Consider the following 22976-nt stretch of genomic DNA (forward strand, 5'->3'; position numbering starts at 1 on the left):
AATGCCTGTATCAAGGTCGATGTTACTTACTCCAGGACAAGCACACGAACAGCTACTTTTGACGTTGTCTTTACATTTTCTTATTTCTCATTTTCATATATTTTAACCTTCTTTTGTTGTTGTATTTGTACATACTCTTTGCCTTTTTGTTCCCGTCTACTATATTCCATCGTGTTCTTCGACCAGATTCTTTGTTCGTAGCTGGTACTTTGTACGATACTTCTTCTTCCAACTTTCATCGCATCAATGATCCGCTTTTTGGGTCCCTGCTGCTTATGTCCTTCCTGGACGATTCCTTGTCAGGTAACCCGTGTCATCTTGAGAAGAAGATACGCACGAGTCAAAGAAATGATGAACGACCTGTTTTCCAAGCTTCAAGTGAGATGCCAGCCGTTACCGCGCGACAAGAGGTCAGGAAGGCCGTCAAGTGAAAGAGGAGGAGTTTGAGCTGCTAGTAGCATTGTCAATGCTCTGAGAGGCGGCCTCGTTAGGACGAAGATTGGCGACAGCGGCAGCACTTCCAAAGATGGAAGGTGGTACGGCTATGCCGTGATGGGCAGCGGCGGCCGGAATACCTCCGGGCACCGAAGAAGTGGAAGAAATTGAGCCAGAAACGGTTGCAACAGCAGGAATACCCTCCACTAAAGGTACATGGGGAATGCCAGCCGCAGCCATGACTTCCGCAACCGGGGTCTTAACCTTCTTAGCCGCAGCGCTGGCCTTCGCAGCCCTTGTAGCGGAAGCTTTGATTTCTGCAACTGCAGCAGAAACAGCCTGGGACTCAGCCGCCTCGCGCTCGTACATCTCCTTCAGAGTTTGGTGTCTGGCCCACCTCCACTCGAGCTCGAACATCGAGTACTCCGGATCACGGGCGATTCCCGGGCTGGGGTGGCGGTCGGGTGTACGTGGAACGTGACCCAGCTCGAGCTGCTTGATGCGATGCTCGTCGCTTTGTCTGTAGTTGTAGATTCGCAAGACCTTCCTCCTCTCGAGGGTGATGGTTTCCGGGGTTGAGCTCATCACCGTCTTGTCGATCTTGTCGTTCTTGATATTCTTCTCTTCCTCCCCTTTGTTGTTCGATCCGTTGCCGTCCTCTTCGGCGGCTGGTTTGACTGCTTCAACCTGTTTCTTGATCCTGACAAAGACCTTGCCGCTGTCCGCATGGCCATAGCCGTATCTGTCCTTGGCTCTGCAGATGCCAATCTCCTCAAGGTGAGGGATGCGATTAAAGTAGAGATTTGCAATGGTCGTATCATCGTCATAGACCTGCGAAAAGTCAGGTGGAGGTCTAGAGGCGTGCCTGAGCATGGTGAACTTCCTGATGTTGTTGTGAGCCCTGAGGGCTTCGATCATGTTGGCCTGATCAAGTTAGATATCCGTGAAAAGATGGCTATCGATGATGGCAGAAGGGGGCTATATTGTGTGATGCTTACATCTTCAGCCTGGCAATGGGGCTCGCTGAACTCCCAAAACAAATGCCTGAGTTGAGAGAGACTCTTTACAGCGTCTAGTTATAACATCGATGTCAGCGAGGGACAGGTTAAGGATTGCTTTCTGTGCATATAAGCTGGGTTTGTAAAATGGGCATCAATAACTTACACTGAGGGGTTCGATGTTGACGACTTGTTCTGATACCCCTTGTTCCGAGGAAACAAGCTGTCTCGATGAACTGCGAGTTCTGAAGCGATTTGAAAACTTCATTGTCTGGACGGTCCCATACGCCTGTGGAACGGCTCCTCAAAACACGCAGATTGGGGCAGGAGCGGATGAGGGTTCCCATGGGAGGAGCAAGAGAGTCCAGTGTGATGCTCCTGACGGTAGGAAGGGTGCGATTCTTGAAAGCATTTCTCAGCGTGTCATATTTCTTCGACGAATAAATCTCAAGTGAGACAAGATTGTCCATGCCTGCGATGACTGTACGGACACAATCGAGGCGACCAGCTTCTCCCCAACCTTTCCACGTGTTTGGGCGGCTCACGTAAGCACGACCATTTGGAGGGGGGCTAATAATCAAATGTCTGTAAATATAGGAAGTTGATTAGCACTTTGATATCCTTTCATATACCATGACAAAGCGAGGGTAATTGGGAGTTGGGTTGGGAGTATGGGATCACGTACTTCACTCTTGAGATAATCCCGGAATTGCGGTTGGCCTCGGAGAGCCGCGTGAAATCATCTTTTAAAAACTCATCAAACTCTGTCCAAATTTGCAGGTAATCGTGCGCCCCAAAGGCAACGCAAAGATCCCGAAATCGCTTGCATGTCTGCGAAAGACCGTGAAGCTTCTCGTCGGTCAAAGAACCGGCACAACGTTTTCCCTCGTGTTGCGCATGAGCGTATGCATGACCGTCTGGCTGGTCCTGCTGCTGGCCTTCCATTTGGGCGGAGAGAGGGAACTTTGGCGGAGAATAATGCCACTCGTGAACACCGCCCATGACATACGACACAATCATGTTGAGGATTTCGCTGGGAAGGTTGGTGATCAAGACCTTCTTGGTCGAGTGAATCGCCGGGGGACCAGCGGGTCTTATCGAGGCTTCAAGGCCGTCGACGTGACGGGTCAGGTCATTGATCTGTTGCCGCTGTTGCGCGATCCACTGCCGACAACCAGGACACGGACAGCCTTCCTCAAAGAACATCGGGCCCATGCCAACGGGGACGACTGGCAATGGCTGAAATACCATGTGGCCCACGGTATTGGGGATGACAAGCAGTGGCTGATCTACCATTGGCTGACCTACACCAGACAATACATTGTCTTGCTGAAGAGTCGTAGAGGCAGGAGTCGGAATGTCCGGCTCAGCCTTGAGAACTATATGGTCTTGGACGCCCGACGACGCTAAAGCAGGATCACGGCTGGCCATAGAGTTGCTTGGTGGGAGGCTGGCCTGAGTTTGGCTGGAAGTCGAAGTCTGCTGATTCTGACCAGTGCCCTGGCTCGGAGTAGAAACGATGAGGTTGTTCTCCGCGCCCCTCTGTATCATAGGAGTGCGCAAGGAATAGTTATTGGGCGAAGTTGGACTCGAAGCGAGTCTAGCCATAAGGAGGGGCATCTTAAAGTGTCGCTACCTAGAGCAAAACGGCGCTGAAGTTGCAAAGCGAAGGGGTTGTTTGTTGTGTCAACCGAGTTACTTGACAAAAAGGAGAATGGGAAAAAGCAAATCTGGGTTGATACAGAAAAGAGTTGGATATTAATAGTAGGAGTAAAATGAAAAATTAGTCAACGTGTTCGTGAATAGGTCAAGGTCCCTCCACAACCTGGTGCTGTATCCGCCTACTCTTCAGGTTTGTTGTTGTGTTTTGCCATAAGGTTGAGGAATATCCTGTGAAGTGACACATAGCAGGATACTGCTAGACAGTGAGCTCATGTTCTCGACGAGAACCTGAGCGTATTGATCTGAGTGATTTGCAACCTCTTCGGATAGAGTGTGAATGGCATTAGCAAGAGCACAGTGTATCTGGACTATGAAGTCTTTGACGGGACCGCCAGCATCTGCCTGATAGGAACTGCCAGACATCAACTCAAGCAAGAAAGATATCAACTGAATAACTTCAATGGTCGAATCGAAGAGAGAGAGATATCTCACAAATCAGTAACTGTACCGCAGTGCAGTGCCGTGATGATTCTGAACCGTTATAGCGAAGCAAGCAGCTGCCACCGCTTGGTGCCGCCTGTATATCAGGGTCATCCGTTGTGTTCATGAACACTTTTCTTTTTTTTTTCTTTTTTTTTTTTTTTTTTTTTTTTTTCACAGTACAAGGACCTAGACTTAAATATACTTGATGCCAGCGCAAACCTGCGCAAGATATCAATGTGGTTGAACCAGCAGAAACCAAAGTGGGAGAATGTTATTGAATTCGAAATGTAAAGGTTTGGATTCCGAATTGAGGCACAGAGGGTAGAAAGAGCTTTGTTTCGATCAAGTGGAATTGTTCATTTTGTTTGGACGTCCTAGAGAATTATCAGTAACATGAACATGTGGCATGGAAGAGTTTGCGGAAATCTTCCAGCATAAAAACAGCGCTCACCGATCGAATATGCCCGCTTCTTAAATGACCATGAGGATGCTGCCATTGCCAATGCAGCGTCTTCTCAGGTAACCAGAGCTTTGTAGGCATCGCATGATTGACGACCAGATTCCAGGCCTCAAGCGAACAATGGTACAGCCCACCAGGCTCCAAGCACGACTAGCAAGGCCAATATCAAAAGCGGTATGTCAATTGTAAGCTTAAGTCGAATCCACCTCTTTACTCTGTTTCTTAGCTTCCTGCGATGTACGCACGTTGAGGTGCTGTATACCAGACACCCAAGGCCGGGGCGGGCTTCACACTCATTGTGCTCTCTCCAACGCTGCATGAGAAGTCTAGAGATACTGTGGATCAGCGCTTATCCACTGGCAAAAGATGAAGTGAAGAAGGTTGGGATAACACTGCGTTGAAGCAGAAGGAGAAACAAACCCACTTTACACTGCCTCGGCAAAATCTCACGTCGCTACCAAGGTCACAACTCCTGTGATTGGGGCAACCCAAGTGCAACCTACGACACTGGACAAGCCACTCGACCTTCTTACGCACACCGGTGTCCACGAGATTGTAAAAGTATCTGTTGACGTGTTTCATGGATAGGGCATCGGGGTAGATGAGTTGTTCGGTAACGAGGAGATGGATTTCAGCTGGCAGCTCCATAAATGATGACTTCCGTGCAGCGGGAGAAGTCAAGCCATCATGGACGTCTGCATAAGGTTTGTGTTCCAAGCTCGCGTGTTCGGATAACGTTGTGAGAAGCTCCGCATTCGAGGCCGGCTGACCATCGGGCGTCGTTGAGTTGAGTGGGTCGGAGCCCGGGATTTGTGGGGCTGGACACGGGAGTGCGGGTCTCGACTTATATCGACGAGTAGGTGATGCCATGGCAATCTACCTCGAATGTACTCCGCGTATGGTATGAGAAGAGAACAGGGGGAGAATTGGGTATAGGCCGGGGGATTGTGTGCATTTGAGAAGATGAGCTTCGACACAACGTTCGAGCGAGGCTGCAGGTTCATTAATGTTTTAGAAAACCAAGACTATACAGGACACTTTGCTGGAAACATCAATGAAAACTAGTCAGATCGCCCGATGGACCACAGGGATGATGCGTCATTGTAGCATACGAGTGGTGTGAAGATTAGAAAAAAGCTGGAGCCTGGCCGTTGTGGTGTATTAACACCACGCGGCACGAACACTAGGCCAACCATGCTGCCCCTGAGTCTCCGAGGAGTGGAGATCATTCGTACCTTTTTTTGAAGGCAACCGAGAATCGCGAGACTTTTGTCTAAGCGAGGGATTGGGTAATCAGAAGCTGGGTGCGACTTGGAAACGCGGCGTTGCCCCTGGAGGCTGAATTGACCGACCGACAAACTCCGACAACAGGCAACAGAAATAATCGCCAATCGCCTCTACACTTGCGGTAGCGGAATACGAGACACCCCAAACAAGAATGACGGGGGCATGATGAGTCCAAGATGGCTGACGACAGTTGTTGGTCGAACAAGTAAAGACAAACGAATCTCAGGAAGCCAACCAAAGCAAGTTAGGTGAAATTGCTAGTGAAGGTGATAAGAGGCTGTCAAGGTAAAGCAACAGCGATTTGAAGCTTGACTATCGTTGTTGGGGAGTGTGTTAGTAGTGTGGTGCTGAGACGGTGTGGTTGGCCCATGCCGTCTGTGCCAAGCATGTTCCGCTCATCACGTGAGCTCGTGCCACCGGCCGGCAATTGGCGTTGCTGGAAAAGCGGGGCAGCCGGGAACAAGTCGCGCCCACTCACCCAGCAATACTATGACGTCCTCTGTTTGGGCACCGTGAAAGCCTCCCGATGTTCATATGCCCTCCGCGCCCGATTCTCCTACTGAGAACCTCATCACATTCTTGTGGTTTGCTTCAAATTGCTTGCACGTAAAGATGCACTAGATGCCCTTGGGAGTATGGCGAGGCCTGCGCCCAGATATTACAGCGACAGCGACACAGATGGCACTAGCTCGCACGACTATGGATACAACTTGACGGCCGAGGAGGAGGAGGAAATCTCCGCCCTCATCGACTCCATCTCGCCACCGACACCACCGATCCCCGGACCAGGCACACGCACCCTGCCTCAAAACACCGCTGCGACTCCCTTCGGCTCTTCCGCTTCTCCTCGCTCTCCCCCCAAGTATTCTACCACCGTGGTCGCTGATGCTGCCTTTGTCGACTTCTTGGCTGAGGACGAGGACGACGTATCTGATCCATCCTTCGACATCCGGTCCATCGATAACGCGGTCCACCGTCACGTCGCCAAACCAGATCCAAGTGAGCGCGCGTGTATCATCCCGTCTCCAGATGTTCCATCATCAGACAGCAAGTCGCGCCTGGCGCCTTCTGTCCGCGACGACAACCCTCGGCTTGCAACGTTTGTCGCCGATTCCAACGCAAAGCCGGTACATTCTGACCCCACTGACTCGGACGTACACTACCCGGATTGTAAGCTCTTCGCACCATCTGCTTTCCAGCTGCTTGTGAAGAACGTCCACTGACAGACATGTTGAGCGACTAGTAAGCAATGCGCTCTCGGGCTTACAACAGCAAGAGCCGTCAGGGTCCCCATCCAACACGCCTGCTAGTAAGGCTGGGACTCCTAGGAAGAGGGGCCGACCAAAACGATCGGCCGAGGAAAAAGGCCTCTTGATTGAAGACAATCGGTCGCCTATCCTTCGTTTCCGAACATTTCCCAAGAAGCCCTTTTCCGTCAGTGATCTTACCTCCGGCGCCTGGTGTGAGCTGCAATACTACTTTGTGTTGAGTAAGCTCCCAGGCGGGAAGAAGACGCGAACGCAAGCAATGAAGGGAGGCACCTCGATCCACGAGAAACTGGAGCGTGAGATTTACACTCCGGTATCAGTGGAAATCACCAAGCCCGAAGACAATTTTGGTCTCAAAATCTGGAACATTATTACGGGCCTGCGCACTCTGCGCGACACCGGCTTGACCCGTGAGCTAGAGGTATGGGGCATTCTCGACGATGGCCTCGTCGTCAACGGCGTCATTGACGGACTGAGCTACGACAACCCGGACCCAACCCTCGAGGAAGAAGTTCTCAGCAGTCGATCCAGCCAAGTGACCGACAAGCCGCTGTCGCAGCAACAACAGCACGAAATCACAGATTTCTTCCCGCCCGAAGTCGCCGACAAGCGCGAGATCTTCATCACGGATGTCAAAACGAGAGGATCCAAGAAGCCGCCAACAAAAGCCGCCATGCGCGTCACCATCATCCAGCTGTTCCTCTACCACCGCTTTCTTTCTGAGATGGCCTCAGGCAAACTTAACTACTGGCGCATCTTCGAGAGGTACGGCATAGACCCTGATGAACCCTTCTCCGACACCTTCATGGCGCAAATGGGCGCTCTTCACGAGGAAGTCTTTTCCGACACCACATCAGACGGTGCCGGACTCGATTACGTTAGCGCTGTGTCCACCACCTCAGACGGAGCCTCTGAAACGGTCTCACGCGATGACGACCTAGAATCGACCGTCTCCTCTACCAACGCCTTCGACTCTCTTAGATACCGCACCCTCCGCGACCTAGTTTCACTCCTCAAATTCGAGCTTCAACTCACCTTTCCCCGCGGCGGCGCCAGCCTGGGGCAGATCGTGGCGGTGGAGTTTCGCTACCGGTCTCCTCGTCCACGAGAAAATAAGGAGGAGGAAGAAGAAGAAGAAGAAGAAGAAGACCCAGAGAACGGGTCGGTCATCTGCGTCAACTCGTTCTACGTCGAGCCTGAGACGCTCGACATGTACCTCCAGGACGACCTGCAGTGGTGGAAGGGCGAGCGGGACCCAAGGGGTGTCCCAGTGGAGGAGTCGTACAAATGCCAGATGTGCGAGTTTGCGGGCGAGTGTGATTGGCGCATGAGGCTGGAGCAGGAGACGATGAGGATGGCGAAAAAGAAGAGTTTGGCAAGGAACAAGAATAAGGAACCGTCGGTTTCATGGTGAATCGTTGAGGAGTTTCAAAAGTATTCGGATATGATGATGATGATGACCTTTCTAGTTTGTCTTTGTGTGTTCTGTTTGAGCGTGATACCCATGCTTTGAATGCATTGGCTCTTTGGGTTATGGGTGAACTTGGATAGTTCGGAGCAAAAAAAGGGGGAGGGAATCGAGGCGTCAGGGTCAGGGTTTGGGCAATCTTCCGATATCTCTCTTCACAACGACGAATGCGATGGCACTTTGTTTCGGGACCAAGAGTTGGCCTTCATGTACATTTCACATCTTACTTTCCTCTCAATAGTTCATGAACTTTTCTCTTTTTTTTATGCTCGCGCAAAGGCCCTAAGGAATAAAATATGGCAACAAATAATATCCACGGCGCCTACGCTTTCTTATGAGATCCACAACAAACTCCAGCGCTGCCTGCATATTTCATCAAAAGCTTCCACGATAACATCAACAGAGCCACTTTCCCATAACTTTTCCATCCGTTTTTATGAAAAAAAAAAAAAAAAAAAACCAACACAACTTAGTAAGAGCGGCCGAACATGCACCACTGCTCGGCAAGACGGGAGCACTCGGGGTTCAAGCACTTGGTCTCGCCCTTGACCAGACCCTCGGGCTGCTCGAAGGGAATGCAGAGAGACTTCATGCCCATAGAGGGGGCCTTCTGGGACTCGGGGCCCTCAGCAGCCTCGTCAGAGCGGCCAGTGGTGAGCTCCTTGATCTTGTCCTCGCATTCGGGGACAAGGCAGTGGGGGATGAGAACGACGTTCTTGGCGTCGAGAGCAGGGACAACGTCATCCCACTTCTCGATCTTGAGGCGGTGCTCGCGGAAGGAAACTTCGGCCTTGTTGTACATATCCTGCTGGATGGTCTCAAGGAGCTCGGGAACCTTGGTAGTGAGCTCGGCGATGGGGATGGTGCCCTTCTCGCCGGTGTCGCGGCGGGCGTAGCTGACGACGTCCTTGGCGGCATCCTTGGGACCGAACTCAATACGGAGGGGAACACCCTTGAGCTCCCAGTCGTTGAACTTCCAGGCGGGAGTGTAGCCCTCGCGGGTGTCCACGTCGGCGCGGACGCCAGCCTTCTTGAGGGTGGCGAGGAGCTCGTCAACCTTCTTCATGTGCGCGTCCTTCTCCTCGGCGGACATCTTGGCGGTGAGGCCAACGGGGATGAGGATGGACTGAATCTTGGCGATACGGGGAGGGAGGACCAGACCCTTGTCGTCACCGTGGATCATGACCATGACACCGATGACACGGGTCGAGAGACCCCACGAGTTCTGCCAGACGTGGATGTGCTTGCCCTTCTCGGCGGGATCCTCGACGGTGATGTCGAACATCTTGGAGAAGTTCTGGCCCAGGCAGTGAGAGGTGGCACCCTGGATACCACGGCCGTTGGAGGGAATGTAGCCCTCGACGGTGGTGGTGTAGTAACCACCGGCGAACTTCTCGGCCTCGGTCTTGCGGCCACGGACGACGGGGACGGCGAGGAGCTGCTCGTAAACACCGGCGTAGAACTCGAGGATCTGGAGAACCTCCTCACCGGCGGCCTGCTCAGTAAGGTGGGCGGTGTGGCCCTCCTGCCACATAAACTCACGGGCACGGAGGAAAGGAGTGGTCTGCTTGGCCTCCCAACGGACGACCGAGTTCCACTGGTTCAAGCGGAAGGGAAGATCGCGATGGCTGCGGATCCACTTGGCGTAGTCTGGTTTCCCTGCGGTCAACACAACGGGTAGATGAAGATGTAGGCCAGACTCTTATGACTTACAAGGGTACATGACAGCCTCGGAGGTAGGACGGACAGCCACGGGAACCTCGAGGTCCTTGTCGCCAGCCTTGGTAACCCAAGCCAACTCGGGGGCGAAACCCTCAACGTGTTCCTTCTCCTTCTCGAGCGACTTCTGTGACAAGAACATGGGGAAGTTGGTCTCCTCAACGCCGAGCTCGTCAATGTGCTCCTGGAACCACTTGCGGATGACGTTCCAGATGTACATGGTGGCAGGGCGCATGATGAAGAAGCCCGAGATCTCGGTGTAGTACTCGATCAGCTCGGCCTTGAGGACGACCTCCTGGTACCATTGCGAGAAGTTCTCCGACTTCTTGACCGTGATGCCGATGATGTCGTCCGCCTTCTTGCCGCCGACGACGGGGAGGGTGGCTTGCTTGGCGGCCTTCTCAGCCTTCTTAGCAGCCATCTGGGCGGCCTTCTCAGCCTTCTTCAAGGCGCTCTTGGACTGGTCCTTGTTCTCCTCCATTGCTGCGCAAAACGACGGGTATCAGTTCTCGGGTTCAGTGTGTCGCGTATGTGGAATTGACGGCGGATTGAGAGGAGGAAGGGGTCGCTATATGTGTATATGTATGCCCAACACGGCACTGACTCACCGGCGGCAACTGAGTCAACTCGGGGGGGGCGGGACTGGGCTGGCTTAGATGATGTCTGGGAGCAAGGTGATGGAATGCGCCGAACACTGGACGAGACAGGAAACAGCACTGCACAACGGGCACAGACTCTCTTCAGGCACACAAGCGGGAAACGGGCTTCACATTCAGCGCACACAGTTTTGGAGATGTGCCCCGCATTCGAGACTGGGACGGAACCCGCAGCATGGACACGCGCCAGCGATGCTCGGGCCCTGTCAAACGATCCCAGGGCCCTCGAGGGGCACTTGAGGTGGTGGGGTTTCTGGAGTCTGGATTCCCGCTCTGCCCCTGGTGCTGGACCTAGTCCTGCCAGCGAACGAGGCCAACAGCTGCCAGGCAAGAGAAGGACCCTGGTGGCAGCTATTGACAGCTGGTTCCTTATCGGGGCAAAGCGATAACATTTTTTTGATGCCAGCGCGCGGTCGGTCGCGCGGTCGAGGTCATCAATGCGGGCGGTGGGGCAGGGACGTGCTGAAGCTGCCCGCCTCCAGCTGCGTGGGCTTTGCCTGCCAGCACCTCAGCGCCTGAAGTTCAGAACTGGCAGAGAGGGGCCCGGCGGTCGGGTCGAAGCTCTGAGAATCGAGATTGCTTGGATTCCACATTTGGCGTGCTGTTGCTGCTGGAGCTTCCATCCCGCCTTTCACAGTTGACCGTTGACAGTTCACGTTGTACGAACCTACCCACCTTCCTGACCTAAACCCAGCTTTTCGATCGTCTGTTTCCCCTCGCCCCTCGACGACGACGACGGCTGTAATCCATTCGCATCCCACACACATCTAATCATGGCTTCCATGTTCGCCCAGTCGGGCAGCGGCACCCTTTTCCTCGGCGGCCAAAAGATTTCCGGTGCTGATATCAGAGACCAGAATGGCAAGTCTCACCTGCCCCTGAGCCTCCAGTTACGGATCCCATCCATCGTCAAAGCAATGTTTGGGATAGCAGCACGGTCTGGTCGCTAACCCTTGATGGTTGCGTATAGTCATCGCCACACAAGCTATCGCAAATGTCGTCAAGAGCTCCTTCGGCCCCAGCGGTCTCGACAAGATGATGGTCGATGACATTGGTGTAAGTTGCTTCTCCCCCGCCCCTATCGCCGAAAGCTGAGTGAACCCCGCCATGCCTAACACTGTTTGCGCAGGATGTTACGGTTACAAACGATGGCGCTACTATCCTCAGCTTGCTCGACGTCGAGCACCCCGCCGGCAAGATCCTCGTCGACCTTGCGCACCAACAAGATAAGGAGGTTGGCGATGGCACAACATCAGTCGTCCTGATTGCGGCCGAGCTGCTCAAGAGAGGAAACGACTTGATGAAGAACCGGATACACCCCACAACCATCATCACCGGCTACCGTCTGGCCCTCAGGGAGGCGGTCAAGTACATGAAAGAGCACATCAGCATCAAGGTCGAGAACCTCGGTCGCGAGTCCCTCCTCAGCATCGCCAAGACCTCCATGTCCAGCAAGATCATCGGCGCCGATTCCGACTTCTTCGCCAACATGGTTGTTGACGCCATCCAGGCCGTCAAGACCACCAACAACAAGAACGAGACCAAGTACCCCGTCAAGGCGGTCAACATTCTCAAGGCCCACGGCAAGGGCGTTACCGAGTCGATGCTCATCAAGGGCTATGCCCTCAACTGCACTGTCGCCTCCCAGGCTATGACCACCCGTGTGACAGACGCCAAGATTGCTTGCTTGGATATCAACCTTCAGAAGGAGAGGATGAAGCTTGGTGTTCAGATTACAGTCGATGATCCCCAGCAGCTCGAGGCCATCCGCGCGCGTGAGTCCGGCATGATCATTGAGCGCGTCGAGATGATTCTTAAGGCGGGCGCAAACGTCATTCTGACGACAAAGGGTATTGATGACATGGTTCTCAAGCTTTTCGTTGAAAAGGGCGCCATGGCTGTGCGCCGCTGCAAGAAGGAGGATCTTCGTCGCATCGCCCGTGCCACCGGCGCCACCCTCCTCAGCACTCTTTCCGATCTCAATGGCGACGAGAAGTTCGAGCCCTCTTACCTGGGTCACGCCGAGGAGGTTGTGCAGGAGCGCATTTCCGACGACGAGTGCATCTTGATCAAGGGTACCAAGGTTCACTCTTCGGCTTCCATCATTCTCCGTGGCCCCAACGACTTCACCCTCGACGAGATGGAGCGCTCGGTTCACGACAGCTTGTGCGCCGTCAAGCGTACCTTGGAGAGCGGCAGCATTGTGCCCGGTGGTGGCGCGGTCGAGACGGCTCTGCACATCTACCTGGAGGAGTACGCCGGTACTGTCGGTTCCAGGGAGCAGCTCGCCATCGGTGAGTTTGCCCAATCGCTACTCGTTATTCCCAAGACCTTGGCCGTCAACGCCGCCAAGGACGCCTCCGAGCTTGTCGCCCAACTACGATCGAGGCACGCTCTGTCGCAGCGCATCCAAGAGGGTGAGGCGAACGAGGACGAGAAGATTGTTGCCCGCAAGAAGGCCTACAAGAACTACGGTCTTGACCTGATGAAGGGCAAGGTTGTGGACGAGATCAAGGCCGGCGTTATGGAGCCCAGCATGAGCAAGATCACGCAACTGAAGAGTGCGGTAGAAGCATGCATCAGCATCATGCGTATCGATACCCTCATCAAACTCGACCCTGAACAGAGGGCCGAGGATGATGGACACGACCACTAAAGGGGTTGTTGAGATTGGTTAGATGTTGCCATGTAGTTTGGGAGTACATAATGTATAGAAACTCTGGAAACTACCCAGCATGGTATCAAGTCTGTGTACGTCATCTGCTTTTCCCTGTCATGAATCACTTGCGTTGCGCGGTTACGCAAGGCGAGCTGTCCCTGGCATCCTAAACATCACTGACTGGGGGAGTGCATTTCAACCCTAACCCTGCTCAGGGGTAAATCGAGTTCAATGTCAAACTTGCATGATTATTCGACCTTAACCCAACTACACTTCATCTCCCCCCCCCCCCCCCTTTAACCTTGGTTCTCTTTTTCTCTTTTCTTTCCCCTCTGACTACCGTACTTGAGAAGTCAGGAAGTAGTTTCTTCACTGTGCAGCATATTGAGTATCCTCGGAACATCTCCGACGAACCCATTCCCAGCCCGCTACCCGTGTCCGTTTTCTCCCTCGTACAATCCATCGCTCCCATGGATTCACGACTGCTTGTAGCGCCGACAGTGACACGGTGAGGCTCACCCCTTTGAGCCCGATCAATGATCACAAACTCCGAGTTGATAATTTCTCGTCATCATCACACGAAATTGGATCTTACCTCAGCTACGCCTTAGTTGAAAGAGTGTCGATCAGTGGACTCCACCAAAGCGTCGAGACTATATCTACATTCCGAATAAGAGATAGAAAGAGCATCACTTTTGCTGTGATCGTTAAAAACGTCCCATGAGCGGGTCCCCAAAGACAACTCTACAAGTAGGCAGACGAAAACGGCTGCCCATGTTAGTTGTGGAAGCCTTTCAACTACTTGCACGTAGAGGCGTTGACGCTCAAGGCCATGATATCACCTGAATCCTCCTCGTAGCACGGTGAAACTAATCCTTCAGCTTGACGATCATGTCTATGCATCACGAAATGTCTGTTGGACTCTTTGATAGAAGACGGTAGAACAGGAGGATGCACGGTATCTCCATGTATACATGCTCTTATGCTGAACACAGGTGACGATAAGTCTATGTAAACCGCCCGTTGTCTTCCATTGAAGGCAGTCTGTTCTCGTCACTATCTCAAGCAAAAAGCACATCAGACGTTCAAAACCATAACGCAGCGTAGCAGTCCCATTCACACCTACAACTTCAACACAATTCCTCCTGAGCAACCGCAACAATGAAGCTCACTATCATCCTCACTCTCGCCGCCATCGCCCTTGCCTTCACCAGGCCCAAGGCGAACGAATACAAGAACTCCGAGTGGTAAGTACCTATCTATCTTACTTACCTACCCTACCTCCTTCCCAACCTTCACCCATTTGTCGAACTGCACCTGAAAATCAGAGACGGAAAGCTTTCCAAGACCCGTCACTAAACTCGGCGTACAGCTCCGACCTAAACTACGGCCACAACTCCTTCTTCCTCGAGGACGTGACCATGGACGATACCACCAAGTCGGTCTACCTCACCGATGGTAGTACACTCGAGGGCATGCCCAAGGGCTGGTTTGGCTTTTCGGACAAGACCGGCGACGGAGGCAAGTGCTCGGGCGAGAAACTGGGTCGGTTGCCGGAGAAGTGTGTCAATATTGACACTCTTGCTTCTGAGAGGATCAAGTGCGTTCGGTCTGAGGTCCTGTAAGTGAGCAAGGCTATACTATGAGATTTGAGATTGCCTGGGATGGAAATGGCATGCCGTGACAGATGCGTCGAAAGTGCTGGGAATAATGAGCATGGAGGAGTAAATGGGTAGCATCTAGGAAATCGTACGAATGAGGGCCGCGAACTTTGGCCCCGCTCTGTTGCTACATGTTCTACATACTTTGGAGCCGTTGACATGTGAACCGTTCCATGTTGGGGGACTCAACTTCGAAAGTGCCCACCAACATCCTTTCTAGTGTGTTTACATGCTTCGAGAATGCCAACACAGAGGTTGTTGGGTGGGCCCAATCGGAGTACGTCGCATTGCATATTTCTGATATCGCCCAATAAGAGGTTTTATCCTATACCCGGGATGCATTATGACTATCCTGTGGGCTGGCGAGCGGGAGTCGTCCTTGACTCGTTATCGTCAGGATATGGATATATTGTGGAATCAACGATCCACCTTCAACATAACACCGACCATCGTCAAAACAAAAAATCGATGAACATCACGGCTACCCATTCACGGACTTGATCTCCTTGACTCCCACAGACTCGCATGGGAAAGTGCTTTTTCCTACGCTAAACTCTCTGCACACCGTAGTTCTTTCCTCTGTTTTCGGCTCTTTGCCAGTGGTCTGTGTGTGGAGTGCCTTCGGTGATTTTATCCATCACTTACCTCTAGTCCTGAATCTGGACCTGTCTGGGCCCATCCAGGGCTAGTTCTTATTGGAAGCGGTTTGCATATCATATATCAAAGACGACTTCGTTGTATTCGCTTGTCTGAGCACGAACTATCGTCTTTTATATCATTGTCCCACGGGCTCTGCCTTTCTTTTTTTCTTCCTTTTTTTTTTTTTTTTTTTTTTTTTTTTAACCGGAAGTTCAACACCCGTAACTCACAATGTCCGGCAACTTCGACACCAACCCACCACAACCCCCAAACCTCGACCCCGACGCCATTGAACTCGTCCAACGCAACCAACAACATGCGTCTTTCGCCGGGCACGAATCCGACCCCGAAACCCTGCGAGCAGCCGGTGGCACTCCTCCTCCAGAGGGCATCGACCCGGCCACCATCGCCTTGGTAGAAGACGTCCCTCCAGATGGTGGGTACGGATGGGTGATTGTGGCGGCAGTGTTTCTCATCAACGTCAACACCTGGGGCATCAACAGCGCCTGGGGAATCTTCATGGAGCAGTATATCCGCGAGAACACCTTTCCGGAAGCCAGCCATTTCGAGTACGCCCTCGTCGGAGGTTTGTCCGTCTCGCTGGCCCTGATCTTGGGACCGATTATTAGTGCTATCCAGAAAACGTTGGGCACCAGGTATACGATGGTGCTGGGGTCGTTGATGATTTTTGGTGGTCTTTTCTCTGCGTCGGCGGCCAGTCGGGTATGGCATCTTTTCATGAGCGTGGGGCTTTGTATGGGATTTGGGTTTGGGCTGCTTTATATCCCGGTGAGTTGCCGTTCCTCTACGGATATTTTGAAAAAAAAAAAAAAAAAAAAAAAAAAAAAAAAAAAAAAAAAAAAAAAAACTGGGTGAGTGGCTTACAATGAACACACAAACAGGCAATGGGACTCCTCCCCCCATGGTTCTCACGCCACCGAAGCCTGGCTCTCGGCCTTGCAACGGCGGGAGCAGGCGGTGGCATCGCATGGAACCTCATCACTGGCAAACTCCTTTCCGTTTCGGGACTGAAATGGACCTGGCGGATTCTTGCCCTTGTCTCCATTGCTTTTAACATTCTTTGCGCCTTTCTCTGCCGCGAGCGGCCTATTAGCTCTTCCACGGGGTCGTTGAAACGCCGATCCTTCAACATCCGTGATTTTGGCCGGACCCAGGTCCTTCTTATTCTTCTGTGGGGTTTCATAACCGAATTCGGCTACGTCTCCCTCTGGTACTCTCTCCCGAGCTATGCAACCAGTATCGGTCTCACTCCATCCCAAGGATCCGTGGTAAATGCCATGTTGAGTTTGGGAGTAGGCGTTGGGCGCCCGCTTGTTGGGTAAGTGAGCTCTCTAACTAACACTGTCTCGCTATCTATTGCTCCTCAACGTCAATTTCCGGCAGTCTGCTAATTCTCCTATTACTTCACTAGCGCCCTCAGCGACCGCTTCGGCCGCATCAACCTCGCCCTCTTCTGCTGCTCTTCATGCGCCATCCTCTGCCTAACCCTCTGGATTCTCGCCCGCTCGTACGCCGGCTTGATCATCTTTGCCTTGGCCGCAGGCGCTGGAGGTGGTTGTTTCTGGTCTACAGTGAATCCTATCCTGGCGGAAACCGTCAGTCTCGCCGAAAGTAGTGCCATTTTTGGCACTATCTGCTTCGCCTTGGTAATTCCTACCACCTTTGGCGAAGCCATTGCGCTGCAGCTGGTCAAGGGTGGAGACGGCATAAACAAGTTCATTCCGAGCCAGATCTTTGTCGGTTGTACGTTCCTAGGGGGTACCGCTTTACTCATGCTCCTTCGAAGCTGGCAGATTTGCGAAATTGAGAGGAAAAGTGAGGGCATGGGGAGTGGTCAACATGAGCAGGGCCATAAGAGGTCTGGAGAAGAAAGCCGAACGGAGGAGGATTTGGAGCAAGGGGTTATGGCTTCGGGAAGAAGCGCTGGGGTGGCGGTGTTGGGCGAGTTGAGGAGCTCGGCTGCTGGAATGTGGTCTCCGAGAAAACTATTTGTTGCCAGGAGGGTGTAGCGGTGGGTGACATGTCACGGTAGAAAGCGTTTGGTTTACTCAGGTTTAGGACTGGTCAGCGAAATCATGTGTTTGTATAGATCTAAAAGCACTAATTAACTCTGATGGAAGTATCTCCCGCCAAGCGACTACCTGTGTAAATATCCGCGTATATGCTTTTGAACCCCCAGTTGTGCCTGGTCCTGCGCCTCAAATGCTTCCCTAACATAGGTAAGGGATGGCAGCAGAACCGTGCTGAAAGCGCTGTTAGCAGAATAACGGGCAACAACTAGTAGTGAAGGGGCAGCAAAGGCGAAAAGTATGTACGGCTCAAAGCCCTTCGAAGTGCATCCCAGTCTTCGCAAAACCTGTCCTGATCGTGCTTTCCATAAACACCGTCGTAACGAAGTAATGTTGCTCTTCGTAGATATCGGATAGAGAACACTACTCCTTAGAAAAAGAGCCACCGAATAAAGCAGAAGAAAATTGCAAGTGGCTGTCAAGTTCTGAAAGAAACCGACAGCTTCAACCTTCAGTAGTCTCTCACCAATCACTATCATCGCTGTCACTGCCAGAGTCGGAGTCGGAGTCATTGCCAGACTCGCCCTCACCACCGCTCGTTGCGTCTTGGTCTTCATCACCCTTGTCACTTTCGTCATCCTCATAATCACTCTCGATTACAAGAGTACCGTCGGTTCGTCGTCTCGTCCGTCCGAAAAGAGATCCTACCTCCTCGTCCGTGAGCTTATGCTTGGTGTTATCATTCGTCTGGATAGCCTTGCTGATGGCTTTCAGCTTGTCTTCTTGTAAGTCGATAATCCGCTTGTCGATGGTATTCTTTGCTAGGATCCGCGTGAACCAACTTTCTTTCTTCTGCCCACTGCATTGATGTTAGCAACCATGACATGCCACCTGGTTCTACCAGATAAGACCTCATTCGCGGTTGAACCGTGACTTACAACCTGAACACACGACCAAATGCTTGTTTTTCTTCACATCATTGTTAGTATCATAGTGTCATATGAACCTTCGGAGGTACATAAAACATACCCATCCCATTGTTCCACCAGGCATCCAGTATAACTACGCGATTGGCGGCTGCCAGATTGAGAGATTGTCCTCCGACTCGCAAAGACGACACCTGGACGGGACCTTAGTCAGTATCAGGAAACGGAGAGATCTCATGATGTGCGAGAAAGGTCAACCTCTTCTGAGACATGAATTCTTACCAGAACTTTGATCCTTGGGTTCGTCTGAAAGGCTTTGATCTGATCCTCACGGACGGTTGGACCCATTCCGCCAAAGAGGTAAAGGAAATCGATTTTCTCCTGTTGCAGCACACGGCCCAGAATTCTACCCAGAAGAATCCAGTGGGTAAAGACGATAATCTTGTCATCAGGCGCGTCTTTCTGCCATTCAAGAATGATGTCTTTCAATCTGGTTGTTTTAGCGCTGGGTGTCATATTTACCGTGTGCTTCCTGTCAGCCTCCGCGAGAAAGGTTGCATTCTTAGGATCACCCATAGGCTGGAACCCATGAAAGTCGTCGCCGAGGTCATGTTTGCCTTCCTTGCTTTTTCTGATGTTATAAGATTTTCTCGCCGTCGAAGCCATATCTGATACTGATGCCCTGTCGTCTCGCTGGCTCTGAGTGCTGTATCTAATGATCAATGGGTCCAACAACGCGCGACGACATGTGGAAACTGGGCAAATATAACGCTTCGCCTTCCGTGACTTTGCCCTCTCAACGTGGTCACGGATGCATTCAGGGCAGTAGAAATGATCGCACTAAGGCAGCTCTTGGTCAGTCTATCACTAGGTAGAAAGGATTCAGAAGATGGAGGAGGACCTACCTTTGGTTCATTATGTTCCGGTTCATTTGTCAATTCCAAACACACGCTGCAAATTTCCGCTCTGCTTTGCATGTCCATTTTTGCCTTCTGCATGCTTTCAAGTTGCGGGGCTATGTCGAACTCTTCACCATAGTCGCCTTCTCCGAACTTGTCGTGGTCGTCCCCCGCATAAGGTTGACGTCTGAGAACACCCTGCTGAACTAACCCATCACACCAGCGACCTATTTGTTGAACATATCTCTGATTAGTCTTGAGCTTGCAAAGCTCGTCCTTCAGCTTCTGTATGTCATCCGGCGTGAAGTGGTCACGCATGAGGGACTCGAGTAGGTATGGGTGGGCGGTAGCTTGCCGCAATCGAAGAGCTAGGGTGAGGTATGATTTAATAAACTTGTCAGCTGTTGTGTCCATGCTTGCGCGTTGCATGAATTTGTCGTTGAGCTCCTTCCTGAACTTGCCCTCTACCATTCTGTAAATGAGCGTCTCCTCTCTGGAGAAGTTAACCCATAGTTCCAGATCAGGGTGCGTAATAGGAATTTTAAACAAAGCTCTGCCCAGGAAAACAGTTGTGATATCCCGCTTCAAAACGATTTCAGAAAGAAGAGCGGAGAGATCAGCAGGAAGACCTCGAGCTTGTTGGGGCTTTTGCAGCTCGTATTTCTTTCTGAAATGCCTGAATGAATCGATGTTTGGGACCTTCAAAAAGCGTAGAAAGGGGTAAAGCTCGGAGAGACCGTTTTGAAGGGGCGTTGCGCTGAGTAACCACTTGTATTCACCCTGGAGCGCAAGACATGCCCTAGCTGTCTGGGTGTTGTGGTTTTTGATAGCGTGGCACTCGTCCAGAATTACTCGGAACCACTTGACTTTGAAGAGCTCTCCTTCTCGTTCCTTCATGCGCTCAGATACTTCTGGCAGGCTTAGACCTTTTTGAAGTAGAGATTCCTGAGACCGTTCACTCGGAAATCCTTTGACCACCTCTTGATAGCTGCTGACGACTATGTCCATCCTGTTCATGCTGCCCTGTCGCATGCGATGCTGGCGAGTAGAATGGTACTGATCGAATGTCATGCGAGATGTATGTTTTCCGATCTCCTCCATCCATTGCGAAACTGCAGAGGCCGGGACGACGATTAGGGTGCCACCACGAGTAGGATCTTCATCTCTGTCCCATGGAGGATTACCAGCAATGCATGCCAAGGTCATTACTGTCTTTCCCAAGCCAGTATCATCGCACTGAAAACCGCCGGGAACATCTCCAGAACGTTCTCTGTTCACCATCCATCCAGCGCCAGCAAATTGGTAGTGATGAAGCCGAGACTTAAGACCAGTGATCTTCCATGTGCCACCATCTTGCTTATAATTCTTCTTGCCAAATGCAACACGCGCTTCCTTTAGCTGTTTTAGATCACCTGCAATTCTCTTCTTCTCTTGGGGGGTAAGCATGTCGTCGGCTTCAATGACATCTCTGATATGCTTCTCCATCCCTTCAACAGTCTTTGCTTCCTCGGGGAGATGGTCGAATGTCGCGAGGATCCTCATATGATTTCTGGCTATCACTGGGTCCTCTCCGCCCAACATACTGGTGATCATCTGCATGGCCTTCTCCTTCTGCTTTTTCTTCTTGTGTGCCGTCATCTTTGGCTCAGGCTTGGGTTTCTTGGCTCTGGCCTTCCCAGGCTCCGCATACGCCCCTTTTCGTTTCTTGTTAGTATCCGATGTTAGAACCCTGCTGTTACGGGGCGTATCTCTGTCCCTGTCTCCATCCACACTCGGCGGTTCGACAGATGCCCCAAGTCTCCGTCGAATACTCTCAATCTTTCGGTCGACTTCTTCAAGCCTCATCTCACACCTTGGTGTTAATTTGCCCTTGGCGCTACGGCGCTCCAGCAAATTCTGCTCTGCCACCAGTATCTGCAGCTCATACTCCATCTCCTCAATGTCATCATCATCGTCCCCCTCGTACTCATTATCGATATGCTGGACCTCTCTGCCAGATTTTGGGCGTTTCTTCGGTGAGCGTTTCGAGCCATCTTTACCACCCGCAATGGGTCTGCGGCCGTGGCGGCGCCGCCGTTCGCTTGCGATAGACCCATCGGAGAGTTGTGCGTATTCGTCCATCATAAACTCATCTGTCTCTCCGTCTCTGTCGGAATGTTGGGAGACAAACAGATTGTCACCACTGACTGCACCATTGTCGTTGTCATGGTCGTCAATTCCATTGTCATATTCTTCGACTTTGACAGTAACCTTCTTTCCCTCAAGACCAGTAACATCAGGCGCAACTCGGACTTGTGTGCTAAAGGGCTTAGAGTTGGCCTTCATTCTGACGTGTTCCGGGACATCGGCTTCATCGATGATCATACAATCATCGTCATCGTCATCACCAACGCCAACAGCTGAGTTCACAATATCGTTCTTCCGGGCTTTTTGTTGGTGAACCGGCATAATGTTATTGACGTCCAGACTAGCGACGTCCTCCTGCTTGACAGTTGTGTCCTTGGCTGTGTTCCGGATGCCGAAGAAAACTCGGTTTCGGACACTTTGGATAAAATCCTCAGGGTCTTCTGCCTTGATCTCATCACCGCGAGACAGTAACCACTGCTGGCGTATCTCTCCAGTGGATCGGGTATCAGTGCTCATGTTGGGCCTTGCTGGAGCTGAGTATGCCCTTGTACCCCCGTCTTCGGGATGTGAATCTGAGAGTTGCTCCATGATCATGCAGAGCCTACCCTGTCTGAAAGACTGGGGATGTTGATGATGTGACTGGCTTTAAAGCGGAGTGCTGAATGGCTATGACAGACATGTTAGAAAGATTAACGAGTGGCAGCTGAGGTGATTCTCAACTTTTTGGCAGGATCAAAACTTGACTCACCGAGAGATGTCTCTGAAGTGTAGATAGTGATAAGAGAGGCTAAACTGAGCGTACTGGGACCTCCCCACCCCTTGGAAACAAGTACTGAGTAGGGCGTCCGCAATGATAGGTGATGGAGTAGGCGCTAGTGCTAGATGCCTTGGAGTGGGTGGGAACAGACGGATAGACCGAAGACCATCAACGGGAATGAAGGTTGAGGTGCTGGAAGAAGAAGTGAGATCTAGAGAATTGGGGAGGAAGGGAGGTTTATATAGACTGGCAGCAGAGCGAGGTCGGAGAAGTTGGCAAGTGACGTATCTTGCTGCCGAGGAAGTCTCGCAGATGTTTGCCTACGAGGGCTATATTCGGCCTTTGCAAAGCGTCATTTTCATCTGGAATATCCGATTGATGACTTCGTGGGAGAAGATCTCGACCATCTTGACCGCCGACACGGGGAAACAGGATGAAAGGTGTGTCGAGTCTCGTGCGACAGACGTGGAGTTACTTCTCGAGGCAGCCCCATCGAGTCAGGGAGGTGTTACAAATCTTTATGGTTGAAGGCCGCTCAGGAGGGGGGTTTTTTTTTTCGACAGGAGAGTTGGTAGTTGCTTGGAATACTGAAATTTGTGGACTGAACTCAAAGTGATGGTAATATCCCTGAGGAAAAAGAAAGTGAACGTGAGCGGTGGGAAAACGCTGCGGCCTGAATGATTGGCTTTGTTGGAGAAAGGAAAAAGGGCTTTCCAGGCCATGTCTGACTACCGTACCTACGTCTACCTAACCCTACTAAGTTGATAAAATCGTGTAGTCGGGTGCTCTTTCCGACCATAACATCCTTCAGTTTCCAGAGCACACATTGCACCTTCCCTGTG

General features: G+C 51.8%; 8 protein-coding genes across 8 annotated transcripts; 4 read left to right on the top strand and 4 right to left on the bottom strand.

Moving 5' to 3' along the window:
* Positions 1–244: 244 nt before the first annotated feature.
* On the bottom strand, positions 245–3053 carry NCU04451 (hypothetical protein; the record flags this gene model as incomplete). Its single annotated transcript, XM_950816.2, has 4 exons — positions 245–1359; positions 1434–1507; positions 1600–2018; positions 2119–3053. The coding sequence occupies 4 exons, from the start codon at positions 3051–3053 to the stop codon at positions 424–426; spliced, it is 2364 nt and encodes a 787-aa protein (XP_955909.2). The 3' UTR covers positions 245–423.
* Positions 3054–3141: 88 nt separating this feature from the next.
* Positions 3142–5637, bottom strand: NCU10500 (F-box domain-containing protein). Its single transcript, XM_011396031.1, has 3 exons — positions 4463–5637; positions 4030–4364; positions 3142–3952 (listed from the first exon to the last, which is right to left on the bottom strand). The coding sequence occupies exons 1-2, from the start codon at positions 4906–4908 to the stop codon at positions 4148–4150; spliced, it is 663 nt and encodes a 220-aa protein (XP_011394333.1). The 5' UTR covers positions 4909–5637; the 3' UTR covers positions 3142–3952; positions 4030–4147.
* A 197-nt stretch (positions 5638–5834) lies between these two features.
* On the top strand, positions 5835–8397 carry NCU04450 (hypothetical protein). The gene is made up of 2 exons (XM_950815.3): positions 5835–6495; positions 6569–8397. The coding sequence occupies exons 1-2, from the start codon at positions 5961–5963 to the stop codon at positions 8005–8007; spliced, it is 1974 nt and encodes a 657-aa protein (XP_955908.1). The 5' UTR covers positions 5835–5960; the 3' UTR covers positions 8008–8397.
* Positions 8265–10545, bottom strand: NCU04449 (prolyl-tRNA synthetase). Its single transcript, XM_950814.2, has 3 exons — positions 10389–10545; positions 9775–10263; positions 8265–9711 (listed from the first exon to the last, which is right to left on the bottom strand). Exons 2-3 carry the CDS (start codon positions 10259–10261, stop codon positions 8531–8533), a joined length of 1668 nt encoding a protein of 555 aa, XP_955907.2. The 5' UTR covers positions 10262–10263; positions 10389–10545; the 3' UTR covers positions 8265–8530.
* NCU04448 (T-complex protein 1 subunit alpha) lies at positions 10507–13492 on the top strand. The gene is made up of 3 exons (XM_950813.3): positions 10507–11297; positions 11407–11492; positions 11566–13492. Exons 1-3 carry the CDS (start codon positions 11210–11212, stop codon positions 13090–13092), a joined length of 1701 nt encoding a protein of 566 aa, XP_955906.2. The 5' UTR covers positions 10507–11209; the 3' UTR covers positions 13093–13492.
* A 764-nt stretch (positions 13493–14256) lies between these two features.
* Positions 14257–14720, top strand: NCU04447 (hypothetical protein; the record flags this gene model as incomplete). The annotated part of the gene is made up of 2 exons (XM_952431.1): positions 14257–14342; positions 14468–14720. 2 exons carry the CDS (start codon positions 14257–14259, stop codon positions 14718–14720), a joined length of 339 nt encoding a protein of 112 aa, XP_957524.1.
* An 894-nt stretch (positions 14721–15614) lies between these two features.
* On the top strand, positions 15615–17425 carry NCU04446 (hypothetical protein; the record flags this gene model as incomplete). The annotated part of the gene is made up of 3 exons (XM_952430.3): positions 15615–16184; positions 16298–16734; positions 16828–17425. Exons 1-3 carry the CDS (start codon positions 15627–15629, stop codon positions 17423–17425), a joined length of 1593 nt encoding a protein of 530 aa, XP_957523.3. The 5' UTR covers positions 15615–15626.
* Positions 17426–17947: 522 nt separating this feature from the next.
* NCU04445 (hypothetical protein) lies at positions 17948–21893 on the bottom strand (the record flags this gene model as incomplete). Its single annotated transcript, XM_952429.2, has 5 exons — positions 17948–18284; positions 18364–18394; positions 18455–18545; positions 18634–19191; positions 19257–21893. The coding sequence occupies 5 exons, from the start codon at positions 21891–21893 to the stop codon at positions 17948–17950; spliced, it is 3654 nt and encodes a 1217-aa protein (XP_957522.2).
* Between the last annotated feature and the right edge of the window lie 1083 nt (positions 21894–22976).

Source organism: Neurospora crassa, linkage group IV (genome assembly GCF_000182925.2).
Source record: "Neurospora crassa OR74A linkage group IV, whole genome shotgun sequence".
Taxonomy (NCBI): domain Eukaryota; kingdom Fungi; phylum Ascomycota; class Sordariomycetes; order Sordariales; family Sordariaceae; genus Neurospora; species Neurospora crassa.